Genomic DNA, 12,751 nt, shown 5'->3' with positions numbered 1-12,751 from the left:
AAAGAAAGAAAGCACCATGGATGCTTAGTAAGGAAAAATCATACAGCAACGGGTCTGGGTGCCTGAGGTGGCGGGATCCCCGTTTGGGCAGCCGCGGCCGCCATCTTGAGGGCTGTCTTCTCCCTCTCTTCTTTCTCCTTCTCCATTTTTTCCTTGACGGCTTTGGTGACGCGGGGCTTGCGAGGGGCGGTGGCTTTTCCGGCGTTTCCTCCGCCGCGACCGGTTCCCGCGCCCCTTCCGCCGCGTCCCCGGCCTCGTTTGGGGGGTCCGCCGTTGGTTCTGTGGAAAGTTAGTATTCGAGAGGTAAAATAAGGAATCGGGCGGGGGGTACCTCTCGATCTGCGGCCTCTCCCCCTCGGGAACCAACGGACCGCTGTAAACGAAGAACCCATCTTTGCTGGCAGCGGCCTGTTCCTCCCACAGCATCTCCGAATCGTCGATGAAAGGATCGTTGGCATCGTAATACTCATCGACCCTCCTCTTCCTCTTTTTCGGCTTATCCTTCCCATCCAATCCGCTCATCCCGGCGTCGCTGGCCATACCCACGAGTTTATCTTCCATTGCGGACTCCGACTCCGAAGCATCCATCATTGCTTCGTCGCCCGAAGCGTCGGGACGGAGTTTGGCGCGTGCCAAACGCGGGTTCAAAGCCGCCCAGCCGTATTTTTCTTCCGCCAGCTTGGAGACATCGACGTATTTGTTCGTTTCGCCGTTCAGGGAGATCCGGAGGACGACGGTGGGGACCAAGGGTTCGGGATCTTCATCGCCCAATGCTACGTCTCCGAAGGCACCGGCCAGGAGACCGCCTGATTTTGCGACGGGGACGACGGTAGCGCGCGAGGCCGGTTTGGGGGAAGCGGGAGCGGAGGTGACGGAGGTTGTCGTGCGTTTCGTGCTCGAAGATGAGGATTTTGTGATCTCGGTGATCGCCTTCGGTTGCGGGGGTGACAGGGTAGAAGATGTGATGCTGAGGGAAGCGTTGACGGTTGGAGGGGTTAACGAAGGCGGAGGGTTTGCGATCGGAGAACCCTGGGTGGGGCGTAGAGGTGGGGAGCCATTGAGGAGAGCGGAGAGGGCGGGGGACGCGGAGGCGCGGTTTTGTTTGGAGGGGAGGTGGTCGGGAGTCGGATAGGGAGAGTAGTCGTTGGAGGGACGTTCGGGAGAAGCTTTACGTTTGAGAGATTTGGAGGAGGAGGGCGCGTCCGGGTCGGATTCGACGAGGTCGGAGACGTTGAAACGGCCTGAGGAGCGGGTCCCTCGTTGGGAGTTAGCACGCGGGGGCATGATCGATGGCGATGGCGATGACGAGACAACGACCGATGAAAGCGGTGACGGTGACGGAGGGAAAGAGGATGAAGTACCGAATCTGGACGGGCGGGAAGAGATACAAAAGAAATAAAAATAAAAAGAGGGAAGAGAGGAACGTGAGAGAGCGCAAGTCAGAGGGAGCTGCGGGCGGGCTCCGTGATCATACGCACATCTACTTCACGATGATAGTACCTCGGGGGTAGGTACCAGGTACACGTAGGGGGGAGAGCAAAGTGTGGGGAAGCGAGAAAGAAAAGGAGGCCGGGGAAAGTGAGGGGAAGGGAAATACCTGCAGGTCGAGACGAGGGAGCTGAAGTTCTGTGGGAGGGAGTGGAAGAGGAACGAGGGGCGACGGTGATGGAGTCGTTGATGTTGTTGGAGTACGGCGAGGACTGATGCCGATGGCCGTGGCCGGGGCTGCCGTCGTAAGACATCGACGCGATAGGATCAGGAAAAAAAAAAAAAAAAAAAACTTCAGTAACTCCTTTTTTTATATATATTTTATATTTTTTTTATTTTTATCAATGTTATACAATATGATACAATTGATTATATTTTATAGAATGGAGTTGTACCGTGTCAGGTGGAATTGGATATCAAATCGGCTAATCGATGATGCAAAAGTGGTGATGATGGTGATGCTTCCAAAAGCAGGAACCAACGGCGATGGTGATTGTTTTTCAGGCTTCAAGTTTTTTTTTTTTTTCCCTCCGGGATTTGCTGTGAAAAGAAGTGGGACGGAGAATCAGATATAAAAGGGCTTAGTTTGACGAGAAACCGAGTATCGATCGTCGTATAAAACTCTCTTCCAATCGACCGAAGAGCAACCGATTCGATCGGACCGAAATAGATTGGAAAAACAGATAGAAGGAGTGGAAAGAAAGGAAGGATAAAAAAAGAGGGAGAAGAGGGATTTAAAAGAGGAGAATAGACAAGAAGAACGATCAGATTGAACGTTATTCTGTGGCCAGTTGGGATTTACGTAGGTATAGAGAAATACCCCGAACAAATAAGCAATTTGAGACCGCAATTGCATTTGCAATCAATCGGGTATGCGATGGATTCGGCTGCCCGTGCAAGGGGGGGCCTGGCCGGACTCCATTCTCTACATCTGCACGCTTTTTATATCCATCGATATCATACGTATGCATTTTACATTCGGAGGCAGAGCATGATGGTGATCGTATATATATATACGAGAAAGGAGAGAAGGATACACCTCGGTACGGTATACGAGCCCGGGCGACATGACGGATATCGTGATCGTCTGATATCTCATACGATCCGAACACCAATTCCCCCCTTAATCTCCCCTCCTCCGATTCGTATACACCCGCTTGCTCACAGTGCTCCAAACATCCCGGGTATCTTGTCATCCCCGGCATCGTATCGTGATGGAGTAGAAATGTACGGTATAATTGCTTATTCCCAGCTATAAGCTTAAAAATCCTTGTCGATAAACGATTCTGCGTTGCCAAGACTTTCTTCCAAAAGAAGCAATTCCCCTTCGATTCTTCCGTCGACGAGGACAACCTCACGATAGCAAGATGTCCCGCCGTGCAGCCGTACGTCCCTCTCCCGTATCGACATCAACCGTGATGAGACTGACGCGTGCCGTGTGAATACAGCAAAAAGCGTTCTTCGCCCCCCTCCCCTCCCTCTGGCCGAAAGACATACTCCGTCCCGATGTCAACTTTCCATCTTTTCTGTCTTCCCGTCTGGAATCAGACTTTGGAACTTCCCCTCCACCGGAACGATTCCGTCCCAAGATCGAAGATGGATTACCCCCCGCTGTGATGGTTTATAAAGATTATCCCGTGACGGATCCGGAGAAACAGTGGGGTGCGCTGAGGGGGTTGGTGAACAATCGGTATCAGAAGAAGGTATTTTATCTCTGCTCTACTCTACACATTCGGATCGTGTTGACGGATGATACGACAGTACCCGGTAAAGACGCTGGCGGAACCCGGCTTCGACCCCGAATACTACAAACGGCTGATCGCGGAACTCGATCAAGCGCCTAAGAGGAACTGGCTGACGGCATATCTGAACAGCTGGAAGGGTTTCATCCGGTGGGAACATTGAATCCATCCCATCGACCTGTATTATATCATATCCGTAAATACTATGGCAAAAGCGACTTGATACCCTCGTCTTCAACTCCTCTGTCTTCCTTTGTTATCCTATCCCACTGTCCATCCGTAATCTTCTCCTCATCCTTCGAAGTCCTCCAATTCGGCGACGGCCGTCCTTCTTTCAACCAGTTAAAATCATCGATCTGATTCCATTTATCCTCCCCCTCCCCTTCCCCCTCCCCATCTTTGAATATAATGGACTTCAGTATTTGAGGAATTCTAGAAACCCTAATGTTCGAACACCGTTCGATGATAGGTCTGCTCCCGCATCTTAGATAAACATCCAAGTCGCTGCTATCGTGCAACCTAAACTGATGGCACGATATCACCAGCACGCTATTTTTGAGAAAAGTAAGATGCGCCGGGCCTGATATCCTGGGTAAGACGAGGATCGAAGAGGTGATGGAGGTTACGGAGGCTGTGGCGAAGGTTGCGGATGATACGGGAGGGGGAGGATGACGCAGGAGGTCAGGAGGGAAAGGGAGAGGACCGTTGTTGTGGGTGTCGGCGGGGCGGGCGTTGCGCGTGTTGAGGTCAGGGCGGTGAGGGTGAAGGTTTGAGGTGAAGATGAGGGGGGCGGCGGTGGTGTCGGTGTCGGGGCGGGTGCGGCGGGGGTTGCGGTCGAGTCCGATGGCCCCGCGCGCCGGTTCTTGAACGAGAATTTGGTCCGCGGTGCTACGGCTTTACGAACCGTATTCAGCGACTCCGTTATCCCTTTCAGTTGCTACATCGCTCGATCCGTCAGCTCGACCCATCGAAAAATGATGGAAAATCGGGGTGATACCTCGGAATAAACCTTCTGATCGTACGCCGGGAGATAATTTGCCGCATCTTTGAGCTCCAACGTTAACTCGCTGACCTTGGAGAGGATGCCGGAGATGGCGTCTCGTTGGGACGAGCCGCGGAGGGAGGAGAGGTTCGAGATCGCGAGGGAGAGGGAGGATACGGCCGAGTTGAAGGATTTGTGGAAGGCCGGTTTGGGGTCTGTCGGTTCTCCGTCCATGTTTTCTCCGTACGTGCGGGGTTTGAAGGGTTCATGGGGAGTTCGCGTATTTTATAAAAGTCGAGGCGATATACCATCATTTGCGCTTTTGCCAGTCTTGCTACCACCACGATAAAATGGACAGTTTGTGTAAAGTATGTATATTCGAAGACGCTGTTTTTCAACTAAACAAATATGTACAATCCCCAAACCCCACCCGTATACCATCACCCTTATCTAATAAGCGTACGGCTTTTCGTGCTCCAACGGCACCTCGATCCCATACTTCTCCTTCAACCTCGCCGCCCTCCGTTCGGCATATCCGGGTCCGTAAATCCCTTCCCCGAAAAAGTCAGCACCGCCCGTCTTTAACAATAACGGGATTCGAAAATACATACCTCTCCCCTCCCCGATCTCCTCGATGGTCTCCTCGTACGCCCTCCTCCTCGTCGATCTGATCGCCTCCCGTCTGGCGACATCATCTACGTAACCTTCACGCCATTTATACCCTCTCCAGTGGTTTCCGCCGGCATCGAAGGATGCGAGCAAGGTTGCTAGACCGGCGCCGAAGCCCAGGACGTAGGGGATCCGGCCGGCTGTTCTTTGCTTAGTAACCTTTTTTTCCATACGATCTTTGGGAATACAGCGGACGTACTTCTGATACCGAGCAACGCACCGCCGAAGAAACCGCCCAAGGCGGCGTTCCAGGGATCATCCGTTTCCCGTAGATTGGCCGAGGCGTCTTTGATGAAAGCGTAGGTTCCGCCGACGGCGGCTGCGCGTACCTATCAGCATCCTACACCCCAACGTCATCCTACGGACTGGAATAAAGACAAACCAAACATGGCAATCGTCCCCCCGGTCTTGGTAAACAACCCGAACAACCCGCGGTTCTCTTTCGCGAGGGTGTTCTGGACGCCGGAGATCAGGACGCCGGCTGCTCCGTTCAGCAGGACCGCGTTCGTGGTGCTGGCAATTGCGTCGCGGGGGCGGTATGTCGATTCCGCCATTTCGATTTCGATGTATCAGAGGTGGTGGTCAGGTTCGGGGGAGATCAAGTCGGTTGGTTGGATGGAGGGCGGCCGTGGGTCAATCGGTTCGGAGGGTGACCGGCGGGGCGTGGGCATCGATCGAGGGAGGATGTGTGGTTGCGCCGGTGGAGGGGTACCGGGTGTGACGAAAGAGGTCGAGGTTTGGTTGCGGACGTCGTGAAGGTTGGGAGTGTTCATTGGATGAGGTTTTGGGAGGGCCGTGATTGGTTCGCTTCGGAGTCTCGTTTGGGACATAATTAAGTATAGTTATATAAATATAATTACCCAAATCAGTATTCGTCGTCCACCACGGTACAGATTTTATTTTCTACGTGGATGTACATGTAGAGACACCTTGTACTTTAATTCAATTTAACGAAACTAGATTCAGCAATCGAGATTAATTTTAGATCCCGATCGATAATATATATCGTATCGATGCCTTATATTTACCTACCCAGGCACCTGAGCTGTTAGTATGGTCTGCAGGATGCAACATTCTCCAACACATGGTGCCGTTCGATCCGACGCTTGATAAATCGTGGCTCTGGAAATCAACCGGCCCTTCGCGTCGACGTTGCAATCCGTAGCTTGGAATCTCAAATGTTCGCGAGCCGTACGTTCGTGTCGCATCGCTACGCTGATACTATCATAACCACCGGATTTAGATGAACTTTAGAAAAGAATATATATAGAACCTTGTCAATACGGGATCGTAGCCCGTATCGGAGAAAATGAGGACGAGGGTAGAGATGGATATCTCGAAATTGCCAATAAAATCAAGAAGACTGAGAATCGGATATGGATAATCAGACTTCTCACGTCGCCCCGATCGAGTTGGCCGTACAAAAGGTCACGCGATGCGGAGAACGTATTCTCCAAACTTTAAGAGCAAGGATGAACCAGCGCCTTCGGAGACTGCATTCATCTCACACCTGACGTCGCGCTTCGCTTCCACCGGGCTAGCGTACTAGCTCGCTACACCGTGCACATTATTATTCGACTCCGCGAACCGGCGCCTCAAAATCAAGGCTGGATTGCTACAACCCCAGTTGTTCGCTTCGGTCGGCCGAATTCTCTGTTTTTTTTTTTTTGTTCGCTATGATACGTTACTTGCAACTTAGAGTCACTCCAGGCAGTTGCAACTTTGCCCTTCCAAGGTTGGCGTTTTAGTTTAGCCTGGTGTAGCGTGAATCGAATTCCATTGTTTATTCTGGTGCCCTGTCAGTGTGCTCATAACGAACCTAGTAAATTTAATGATCGGGAGACTTTCGAGTCGATGGGATGGTACTCGGCCTGGCATATGTATGCATCTACGTACCGATGTATTTTCGCGAGAGGTATGATTTAAGAATTTAAGCAAGGTTGCTCCAAAATCATAATATAGAACCGGGTAAGTTTGACCGACAACCTCAAGGATCGTATATTATCTTTCGATGCAAGCTCTGCCTGTATAATTCTAGAGTGTTGTAATAGCTTGCGTGCTGGGAGCCAGGTGAGGATCATGTTATCCCCGGCCTCATGTTCTCAAAAGAAAACAGCTCAGGGTCTTCAACCGCCCTCTTCCAGCTCTCATGTGAGTGAAAGGGTATCCTGGCATATGGTAGACATGCAGACGATAGATTGACCGAAACGTCAGGTCGGTATCGAATAACCTTCGAACGTCGCTGCCGTGTGTTGGAGAACGTTGCATTCTGTTTAACGCAATCTGAACTGTGTTGGGCGGGCGTAACTGCTCGGCAGGCCGCTCGGCTAGTCTCGAGATCGTGCAAGATGTACTTAGCTAAATAGTTCGTACGTACCCGTGAGTAGATCTACTGGGTATACCGGGCACGTACCTAAGTGCTAAAGTAAGAAGTGAATGGAGACTTCGCTTCCAACGGAAGTGCATATGTAGGACGTCGTGGGATGAAGAATGCGTTACGCAGCTAGCTGCGAAGCTAGCCGGCAAGCTTGCCACGAGCCGCGAAACGTGCCTCGTCATCTCATCCACCCCACTCCATCCACGACCCGTGGTATCCTAACGATATCTACAACTTCTTTTTGTTAGATTTAATTATTTTCAAACCCTAAAACCACAGTTAGGTACTCGTATAGTCGGGTACGGAATTTATCGTTTGGGTACTCAACTAACTACATACAATAAACGATATCGATAGCTCAAACCAACCCACCAGCCTGCTTCCCCACGACAACCTTCCCCAAACCCGCCATCACGACCTCCACCGCTGAACGTACAATACTCCACCGCCACTATTCTTCCTACTAATCTACCGTCGACATAACAACTTTACGTTCTCCCGCAATGCTGGTGGACACCGCCACATCCACCGGCCCCCCCCGCCAGGGACCGGGCAAAACTTCCCCACGTCTCTACGCCGACATCTTAACATACGACCCCCGCAACCAAGGATTCAACGTCCTCTCCTCTTTCCCACCGGAGGATGATTCGGAAGCCGCCCAGAAGCTCTACCAACGCTCCGGTCACTCTCACCGTTTCGTTCTCAAACCGAACCAAAGCACCCCGCGATCCTACCCTGTCGAATCAGGTGCCACCCACATCATCGCGGCCGTCTGCCAGAGCTGTCGCCAACACGTCGAAGTCCGTCTCCGATATGCTGACGATGCACCCATCGCCTCTATCTGTCCTACCGCCCAAAACCACCTTCATCACTTTCGATATGACCACGTCTCATCCGGTCCTTTCATTGATAAAGACAAGAAGGAAGAAACATCCGGCGAACTCGATGTCCGTCATTTCGACTGCACGAATGCAGGCTGTAAAACCAGCGTTACCGTTACTTTTAAAAACCATCGCATAACCAGACGCTTTCAGACCCTCCTCACGGACACCAAGATCCTTTGGAATAGAAACAAACAGGCCTTTGAGAGATATCCGGAATCGTTCATAGACCCGAAAGCCCCCGAGGGGGGTAGAATACCCGTTCAGAAACCCGTGCCAACCCCGGCCATGGTGTTGAAGACCATGAAGACGGTAATCGGAGGTGTTACCGCGAGAAAGGAGCGACGGAGCATTCCCAGGTTGAACACCCGGTTCCTGACTCACCTGGGGGATGAGTGTCACGAGATGATGGAGATCTTGGGATTCGTCCTGGATGAGGATCAAGCATCGGTACCGCCGATTCTACCGGACGAACCAGGGAATGGGATTCCTTTGCAAGACGAGCTGGCGAAAGTCTTCGACGATTGGGATCTTGAATTGACGATATTATTAGCGCTAAACGACAGTAAGAAAATTACACTCGTTTTTCTTCGAGGAGATCGTATCGAGACTGATAATGGTACTCAGTCGACGCTAGCTTCTTTCAGCCAATTAATGCGGAAGCTGATCTGAAGAAACTACTCGCTGCCGCTAACTGTAGGTCCCTCCGCTCGGTGAAATGGAAAAAAAAAAGGCAGATTCTGACAATTCACAGACCCAACGAATCCGGCTTCGAGGCGGATCGCCGATCCGACGCTACCAGAGCATCCGTAAGGCCCTCCCGATACGACATTTTCATCACATGAAGCTAACAAGAACAGCAGAATGTACGCCAGCCTAGGCGCCAATTGGGATTTCTCGGACAACCTCCTCTTCTGGGCTTACCAACGTCAAAAGGAGTGCGACCCCGAAAATGCCCCCTTTTACTTCGACTGCATCAGCGAACTCGCCACTGGCCGCCGCAGCGAAGACCTCCTACTACAGGTCGTAACCCTCCGCTCTCAGGGCGAATTCTCACGCAGCGATGTTAAAAACGCGTACCACCGGTTAGGGATCACGACAGATTTTGACAATGAGAGCTTTATCATTGGGAATTTTCAATCGAGGTTAAGTGATGCACCGAGACAGGAGATGGAGTTGAGAGAGGGGTTGATGACTATTGGAAAATATTTGAAGAACGAAAATATCATGAATGCTTCTAAAAAAGTTGCTATGGGTTTGCGACAGGCCTATGATATACTCGGGATGGGGGTTGGATCTGACGTTGACGCCGACTTTGTTGCTAGTATCTTCCAATACCAGGTCTGCATTCTTCCCCAGTCTCGGATCCTTCCCTCCTCACCCTCACAAAGGCCAAAAACTAACAAGATATAGCTCAACGAAAATTCAAACGATGCAACCAACCTTTGGGCTGCCCTACGAGTCATCGCAGACAACCGGAAAGACCACAGATTACTAAGCATGTGCGACGCTCACGATCAGGGTCTGGAGCTAATGGACTACGAAACCGCTCTTCTCCGTCTCCGTGTTAACGGGCAGATGTCTGACGACACTATTGTTCAGTACTACGAGGTATTTGTCCCCTATCGGTCTGCGCGTGGTAATGTGGAAGATGCATGATACTGACCTTTTGACAACTAGGGAGGACTCACGCAGAATAATCGTACGTCGCTAAAAAGCGCCTTGCAGGTGATTGCGGATAAGCGGCAGAGTAGGGCCTTAGAGTTAGTATACTTTCTTCCTGCTGTCACCCATCACCCTTATTTCCAATCTATATCCGATTTACATGACACTTTTAATACCACCAACCTATTTTGAACCTATCGCTAAAGATACGATCTAGTCACTACATCAAGACCGGTAGCAAGCTATTATTTACTAACGGAATGGCGGACTGGCCCGTTGGGCTGGAGAATACGGGCAACACATGTTACCTCAACAGTTTGTTGCAATATTACTTCACCATTAAGCCGCTCAGAGATGTGATCCTAGACTTCGACAATCATGAAGAAGACGATGTTACCGAGGAGCTATTGCAACGGAAGCAAGTTGGTGGCCGAAAGGTCACTACTACTGAAATCGAGCGGGCAAAAAAATGTACGCGGCTCCCACCCCCTCCCTTGACGGGTCAAGTGATAATAACACGTTAGCTAGTAACCCATGGCCTCAAAGGCTTATTCCGCGATATGGTTACAAGCAAGCAGACATACGTCAGGCCGGAAAGAGAAATCTCGGAGCTCGCGTTGAACAGCGCAAACCATGAGGTATCTGCTCGGAAGAGGTCCGTCGCCTTTGCGGAAGACGGACGACCCGCTGGGTTCATCGGACCCATGTTACCGCCTGGCGCAGTATTCGAAGATGAAGAACCGCTGCCCTTTTCTATGGATATTGATGAAAAGCCGCCGCGCCTCCGTGTTACTAATGCGGATGATCAGTCGAGCGATATTACCCTCGTGGGGGATAATCAGGAACCGCCCGCATACGAAGACCAGGGATACGTAGTAGTCGATGGTCAACCTGGTGCTACGGGTCCGGATGCAGACGTCAAGGGCGAGGAGAAGCCAGTCGAAAATGAAAAATCCGGGCCTACGATACACGCCCCTACCCCGAAGGCAGGTAAGGGTATTTCGGCCTTGGATGCGATGAATCTCGATGACGATAACGACAGTACAGTTCCATTGTTGCAGAGGGAAGCTGAAGATGAGGATATGGAGGATGCACCGGTGCCCCCTACTGTGCCTGAGAGGGATGGGATGAGGGTTATGCCGCCCATTCCTGAGCGTCCGCCACCGATCCCACCAAGGCCGAAGGAGAAGGCTGCCTCCGTTGCCGCTTCTGCTGTTTCCGCACCCCAGTCATTTGAATTTGGAAGGCAGCAGGACGTTACCGAGTGTATTGAGAATGTGATGTTTCAGCTTGAGGCGGCGCTGAAGGCAGAAGGAACCGAGGCTGATGGGGAGCAGCTGGATATCATCAAGACGTTGTTCTACGGGAAGACTCGACAGACTTTAGAGTTTTCGGCACCGGCCGAGACGAGAGATAAGGAAGAAAGATTCGCGAATTTGATGATTGATGTTGGAGAAGTGGGACGAGATATTTATGCAGCCATGGACGGGCATTTCGATGCATCGATTGTTGAACTCGAGGGTAAGCTTGCGCGCAGGTATTTGTCGATTACGGCTTTACCATCGATCCTGCAGATCCAGATCCAGCGAGTGCAGTTCAATCGGGCTACGAAGTCAAGCTACAAGAGTAACGCGCCGTTGACCTTTGGGGAGAGGATCTTCCTGGATAGGTACATGGCCAGTGGAGATGACAAAGGGTTGATGGCTAGGAGGGAGCAAAGTTGGAAATGGAAGGCGGAGTTGGAGAAACTTGAGAAACGAAAGGCGGATCTGGAAGAGGAAGCTGAGGGGTTGAAGATTTCGATGGCGTTGGAGGCTACGAAAGGGTATTTGGATGAGATTAATAATATATTTGGAGAGGATGAGGAGATGGTTGTGGTGCCTTCTAGCTTGTTGGTGGAGCTGGAGGACCACAAAGAAAGGGTCGGAGGGGAGTTGAGGTGTAAGTTTCCCTTCATTTTTCAATCTCTTCGGTGGTGTCTAGGGGGGATACTGATGGGCGGCGTTTTGGGGGGTTAGACATTAATGACAGGATCAAAGAGCTGCAGAGCAATCTGAATCAGCAGTTCACGGACTTGAGGAAGTATGGATACCGGATTCACTCTATTTTCATGCATAGAGGTATGTTCCATTCCTTCGCTGTTTCCCTCTGCTTGAAAGGAATGATGTTTAACATAAATGGTTATTCAGGTTCCGTCAACTTTGGCCACTATTGGATCTACATCTACGACCACCATAACAAGATCTGGAGAAACTACAACGATACAACTGTATCAAAGGCCGTCGATGAAGAAGAGATCTTTAGAGGAAAGAGCAAAGATGGAGGATCGGATGGAGGGCCATACTTCTTGGTTTACGTCAGAGAGGATCGTTTGGATTGGATGCAGGCGCTTTGCAGGGATCTTGGGGCGGGGAGGAAGAGTGAAGGGGTAGCTGTTGATGAAGGGAAAGGTAAAGATGATGTAGTGGCTATGGATATTGGTGGGTTTGAGGAGGGGCTTAAGGGGGGTTAAAGATTCTTTTTCTTGTCGGGAGGGTTGGTCTTTGAGGTAGCCTCTGATTACTTGAAGGTATGATAAGAGGCAAGGGGAGAGAAATATGTACTTTTTCCCTTAGCTCTTTCTTTGTTTTATTTGATGGTCTTTTGGGCGTTTTGATGGGCGTGGATTGCCCTTGGCTTCTCTCCTTCCTTTAGAGCATTGATAACTGCTTAGGTTTTTTTCCTTTTTTTTCTGGTCCTTGGAAGTTTTTGGTTCATGCGTTGGGAAGTCTCTTTTGGACTTTTCTTTGCAGTTCTTTCTGGTGATTCTCCCTGTGTTCGGGGTTGTAGTTAGGCAAATGGGAATAAAAAGTTAACTTGGGATCTCTCACCCGTTAGGTCTAGATTTGGGTCCCCCATGATTACTTAATGGTACGGACGAATTCCTTGAGTTATCAATTCGCTGTGG

The 12,751-nt window shown here is 50.8% G+C and overlaps 5 protein-coding genes across 7 annotated transcripts; 2 read left to right on the top strand and 3 right to left on the bottom strand.

The window, feature by feature from the left end:
* Window positions 1-38: 38 nt before the first annotated feature.
* On the bottom strand, window positions 39-1,742 carry DFL_003357 (uncharacterized protein; the record flags this gene model as incomplete). Of its 2 annotated transcripts, none has more annotated exons than XM_067632284.1 (3): window positions 39-279; window positions 332-1,256; window positions 1,598-1,742. In XM_067632284.1, 3 exons carry the CDS (start codon window positions 1,740-1,742, stop codon window positions 39-41), a joined length of 1,311 nt encoding a protein of 436 aa, XP_067490568.1. The 2 variants fall into 2 exon arrangements, with proteins under 2 accessions (XP_067490568.1, XP_067490569.1); XM_067632285.1 differs by having other exon boundaries at window positions 332-1,241.
* A 1,113-nt stretch (window positions 1,743-2,855) lies between these two features.
* On the top strand, window positions 2,856-3,393 carry DFL_003356 (uncharacterized protein; the record flags this gene model as incomplete). Its single annotated transcript, XM_067632283.1, has 3 exons — window positions 2,856-2,873; window positions 2,937-3,191; window positions 3,250-3,393. The coding sequence occupies 3 exons, from the start codon at window positions 2,856-2,858 to the stop codon at window positions 3,391-3,393; spliced, it is 417 nt and encodes a 138-aa protein (XP_067490567.1).
* A 40-nt stretch (window positions 3,394-3,433) lies between these two features.
* On the bottom strand, window positions 3,434-4,446 carry DFL_003355 (uncharacterized protein; the record flags this gene model as incomplete). Its single annotated transcript, XM_067632282.1, has 3 exons — window positions 3,434-3,779; window positions 3,857-4,167; window positions 4,228-4,446. 3 exons carry the CDS (start codon window positions 4,444-4,446, stop codon window positions 3,434-3,436), a joined length of 876 nt encoding a protein of 291 aa, XP_067490566.1.
* Window positions 4,447-4,662: 216 nt separating this feature from the next.
* On the bottom strand, window positions 4,663-5,435 carry DFL_003354 (uncharacterized protein; the record flags this gene model as incomplete). The annotated part of the gene is made up of 4 exons (XM_067632281.1): window positions 4,663-4,763; window positions 4,824-5,021; window positions 5,081-5,200; window positions 5,264-5,435. The coding sequence occupies 4 exons, from the start codon at window positions 5,433-5,435 to the stop codon at window positions 4,663-4,665; spliced, it is 591 nt and encodes a 196-aa protein (XP_067490565.1).
* A 2,326-nt stretch (window positions 5,436-7,761) lies between these two features.
* DFL_003353 (uncharacterized protein) lies at window positions 7,762-12,316 on the top strand (the record flags this gene model as incomplete). 2 transcript variants are annotated; one of them, XM_067632280.1, is made up of 10 exons in its annotated part: window positions 7,762-8,704; window positions 8,767-8,835; window positions 8,894-8,948; window positions 9,003-9,480; window positions 9,553-9,750; window positions 9,820-9,902; window positions 10,022-10,275; window positions 10,333-11,745; window positions 11,823-11,924; window positions 11,994-12,316. In XM_067632280.1, the coding sequence occupies 10 exons, from the start codon at window positions 7,762-7,764 to the stop codon at window positions 12,314-12,316; spliced, it is 3,918 nt and encodes a 1,305-aa protein (XP_067490564.1). The 2 variants fall into 2 exon arrangements, with proteins under 2 accessions (XP_067490564.1, XP_067490563.1); XM_067632279.1 differs by having other exon boundaries at window positions 9,000-9,480.
* Between the last annotated feature and the right edge of the window lie 435 nt (window positions 12,317-12,751).

This window comes from Arthrobotrys flagrans, assembly GCF_004000055.1.
Source record: "Arthrobotrys flagrans strain CBS H-5679 chromosome Unknown unitig_0, whole genome shotgun sequence".
Taxonomy (NCBI): Eukaryota; Fungi; Ascomycota; class Orbiliomycetes; order Orbiliales; family Orbiliaceae; genus Arthrobotrys; species Arthrobotrys flagrans.
The sequence above is the reverse complement of the archived record's forward strand: the minus strand, read 5'-3'. Positions and strand labels throughout refer to the sequence as shown.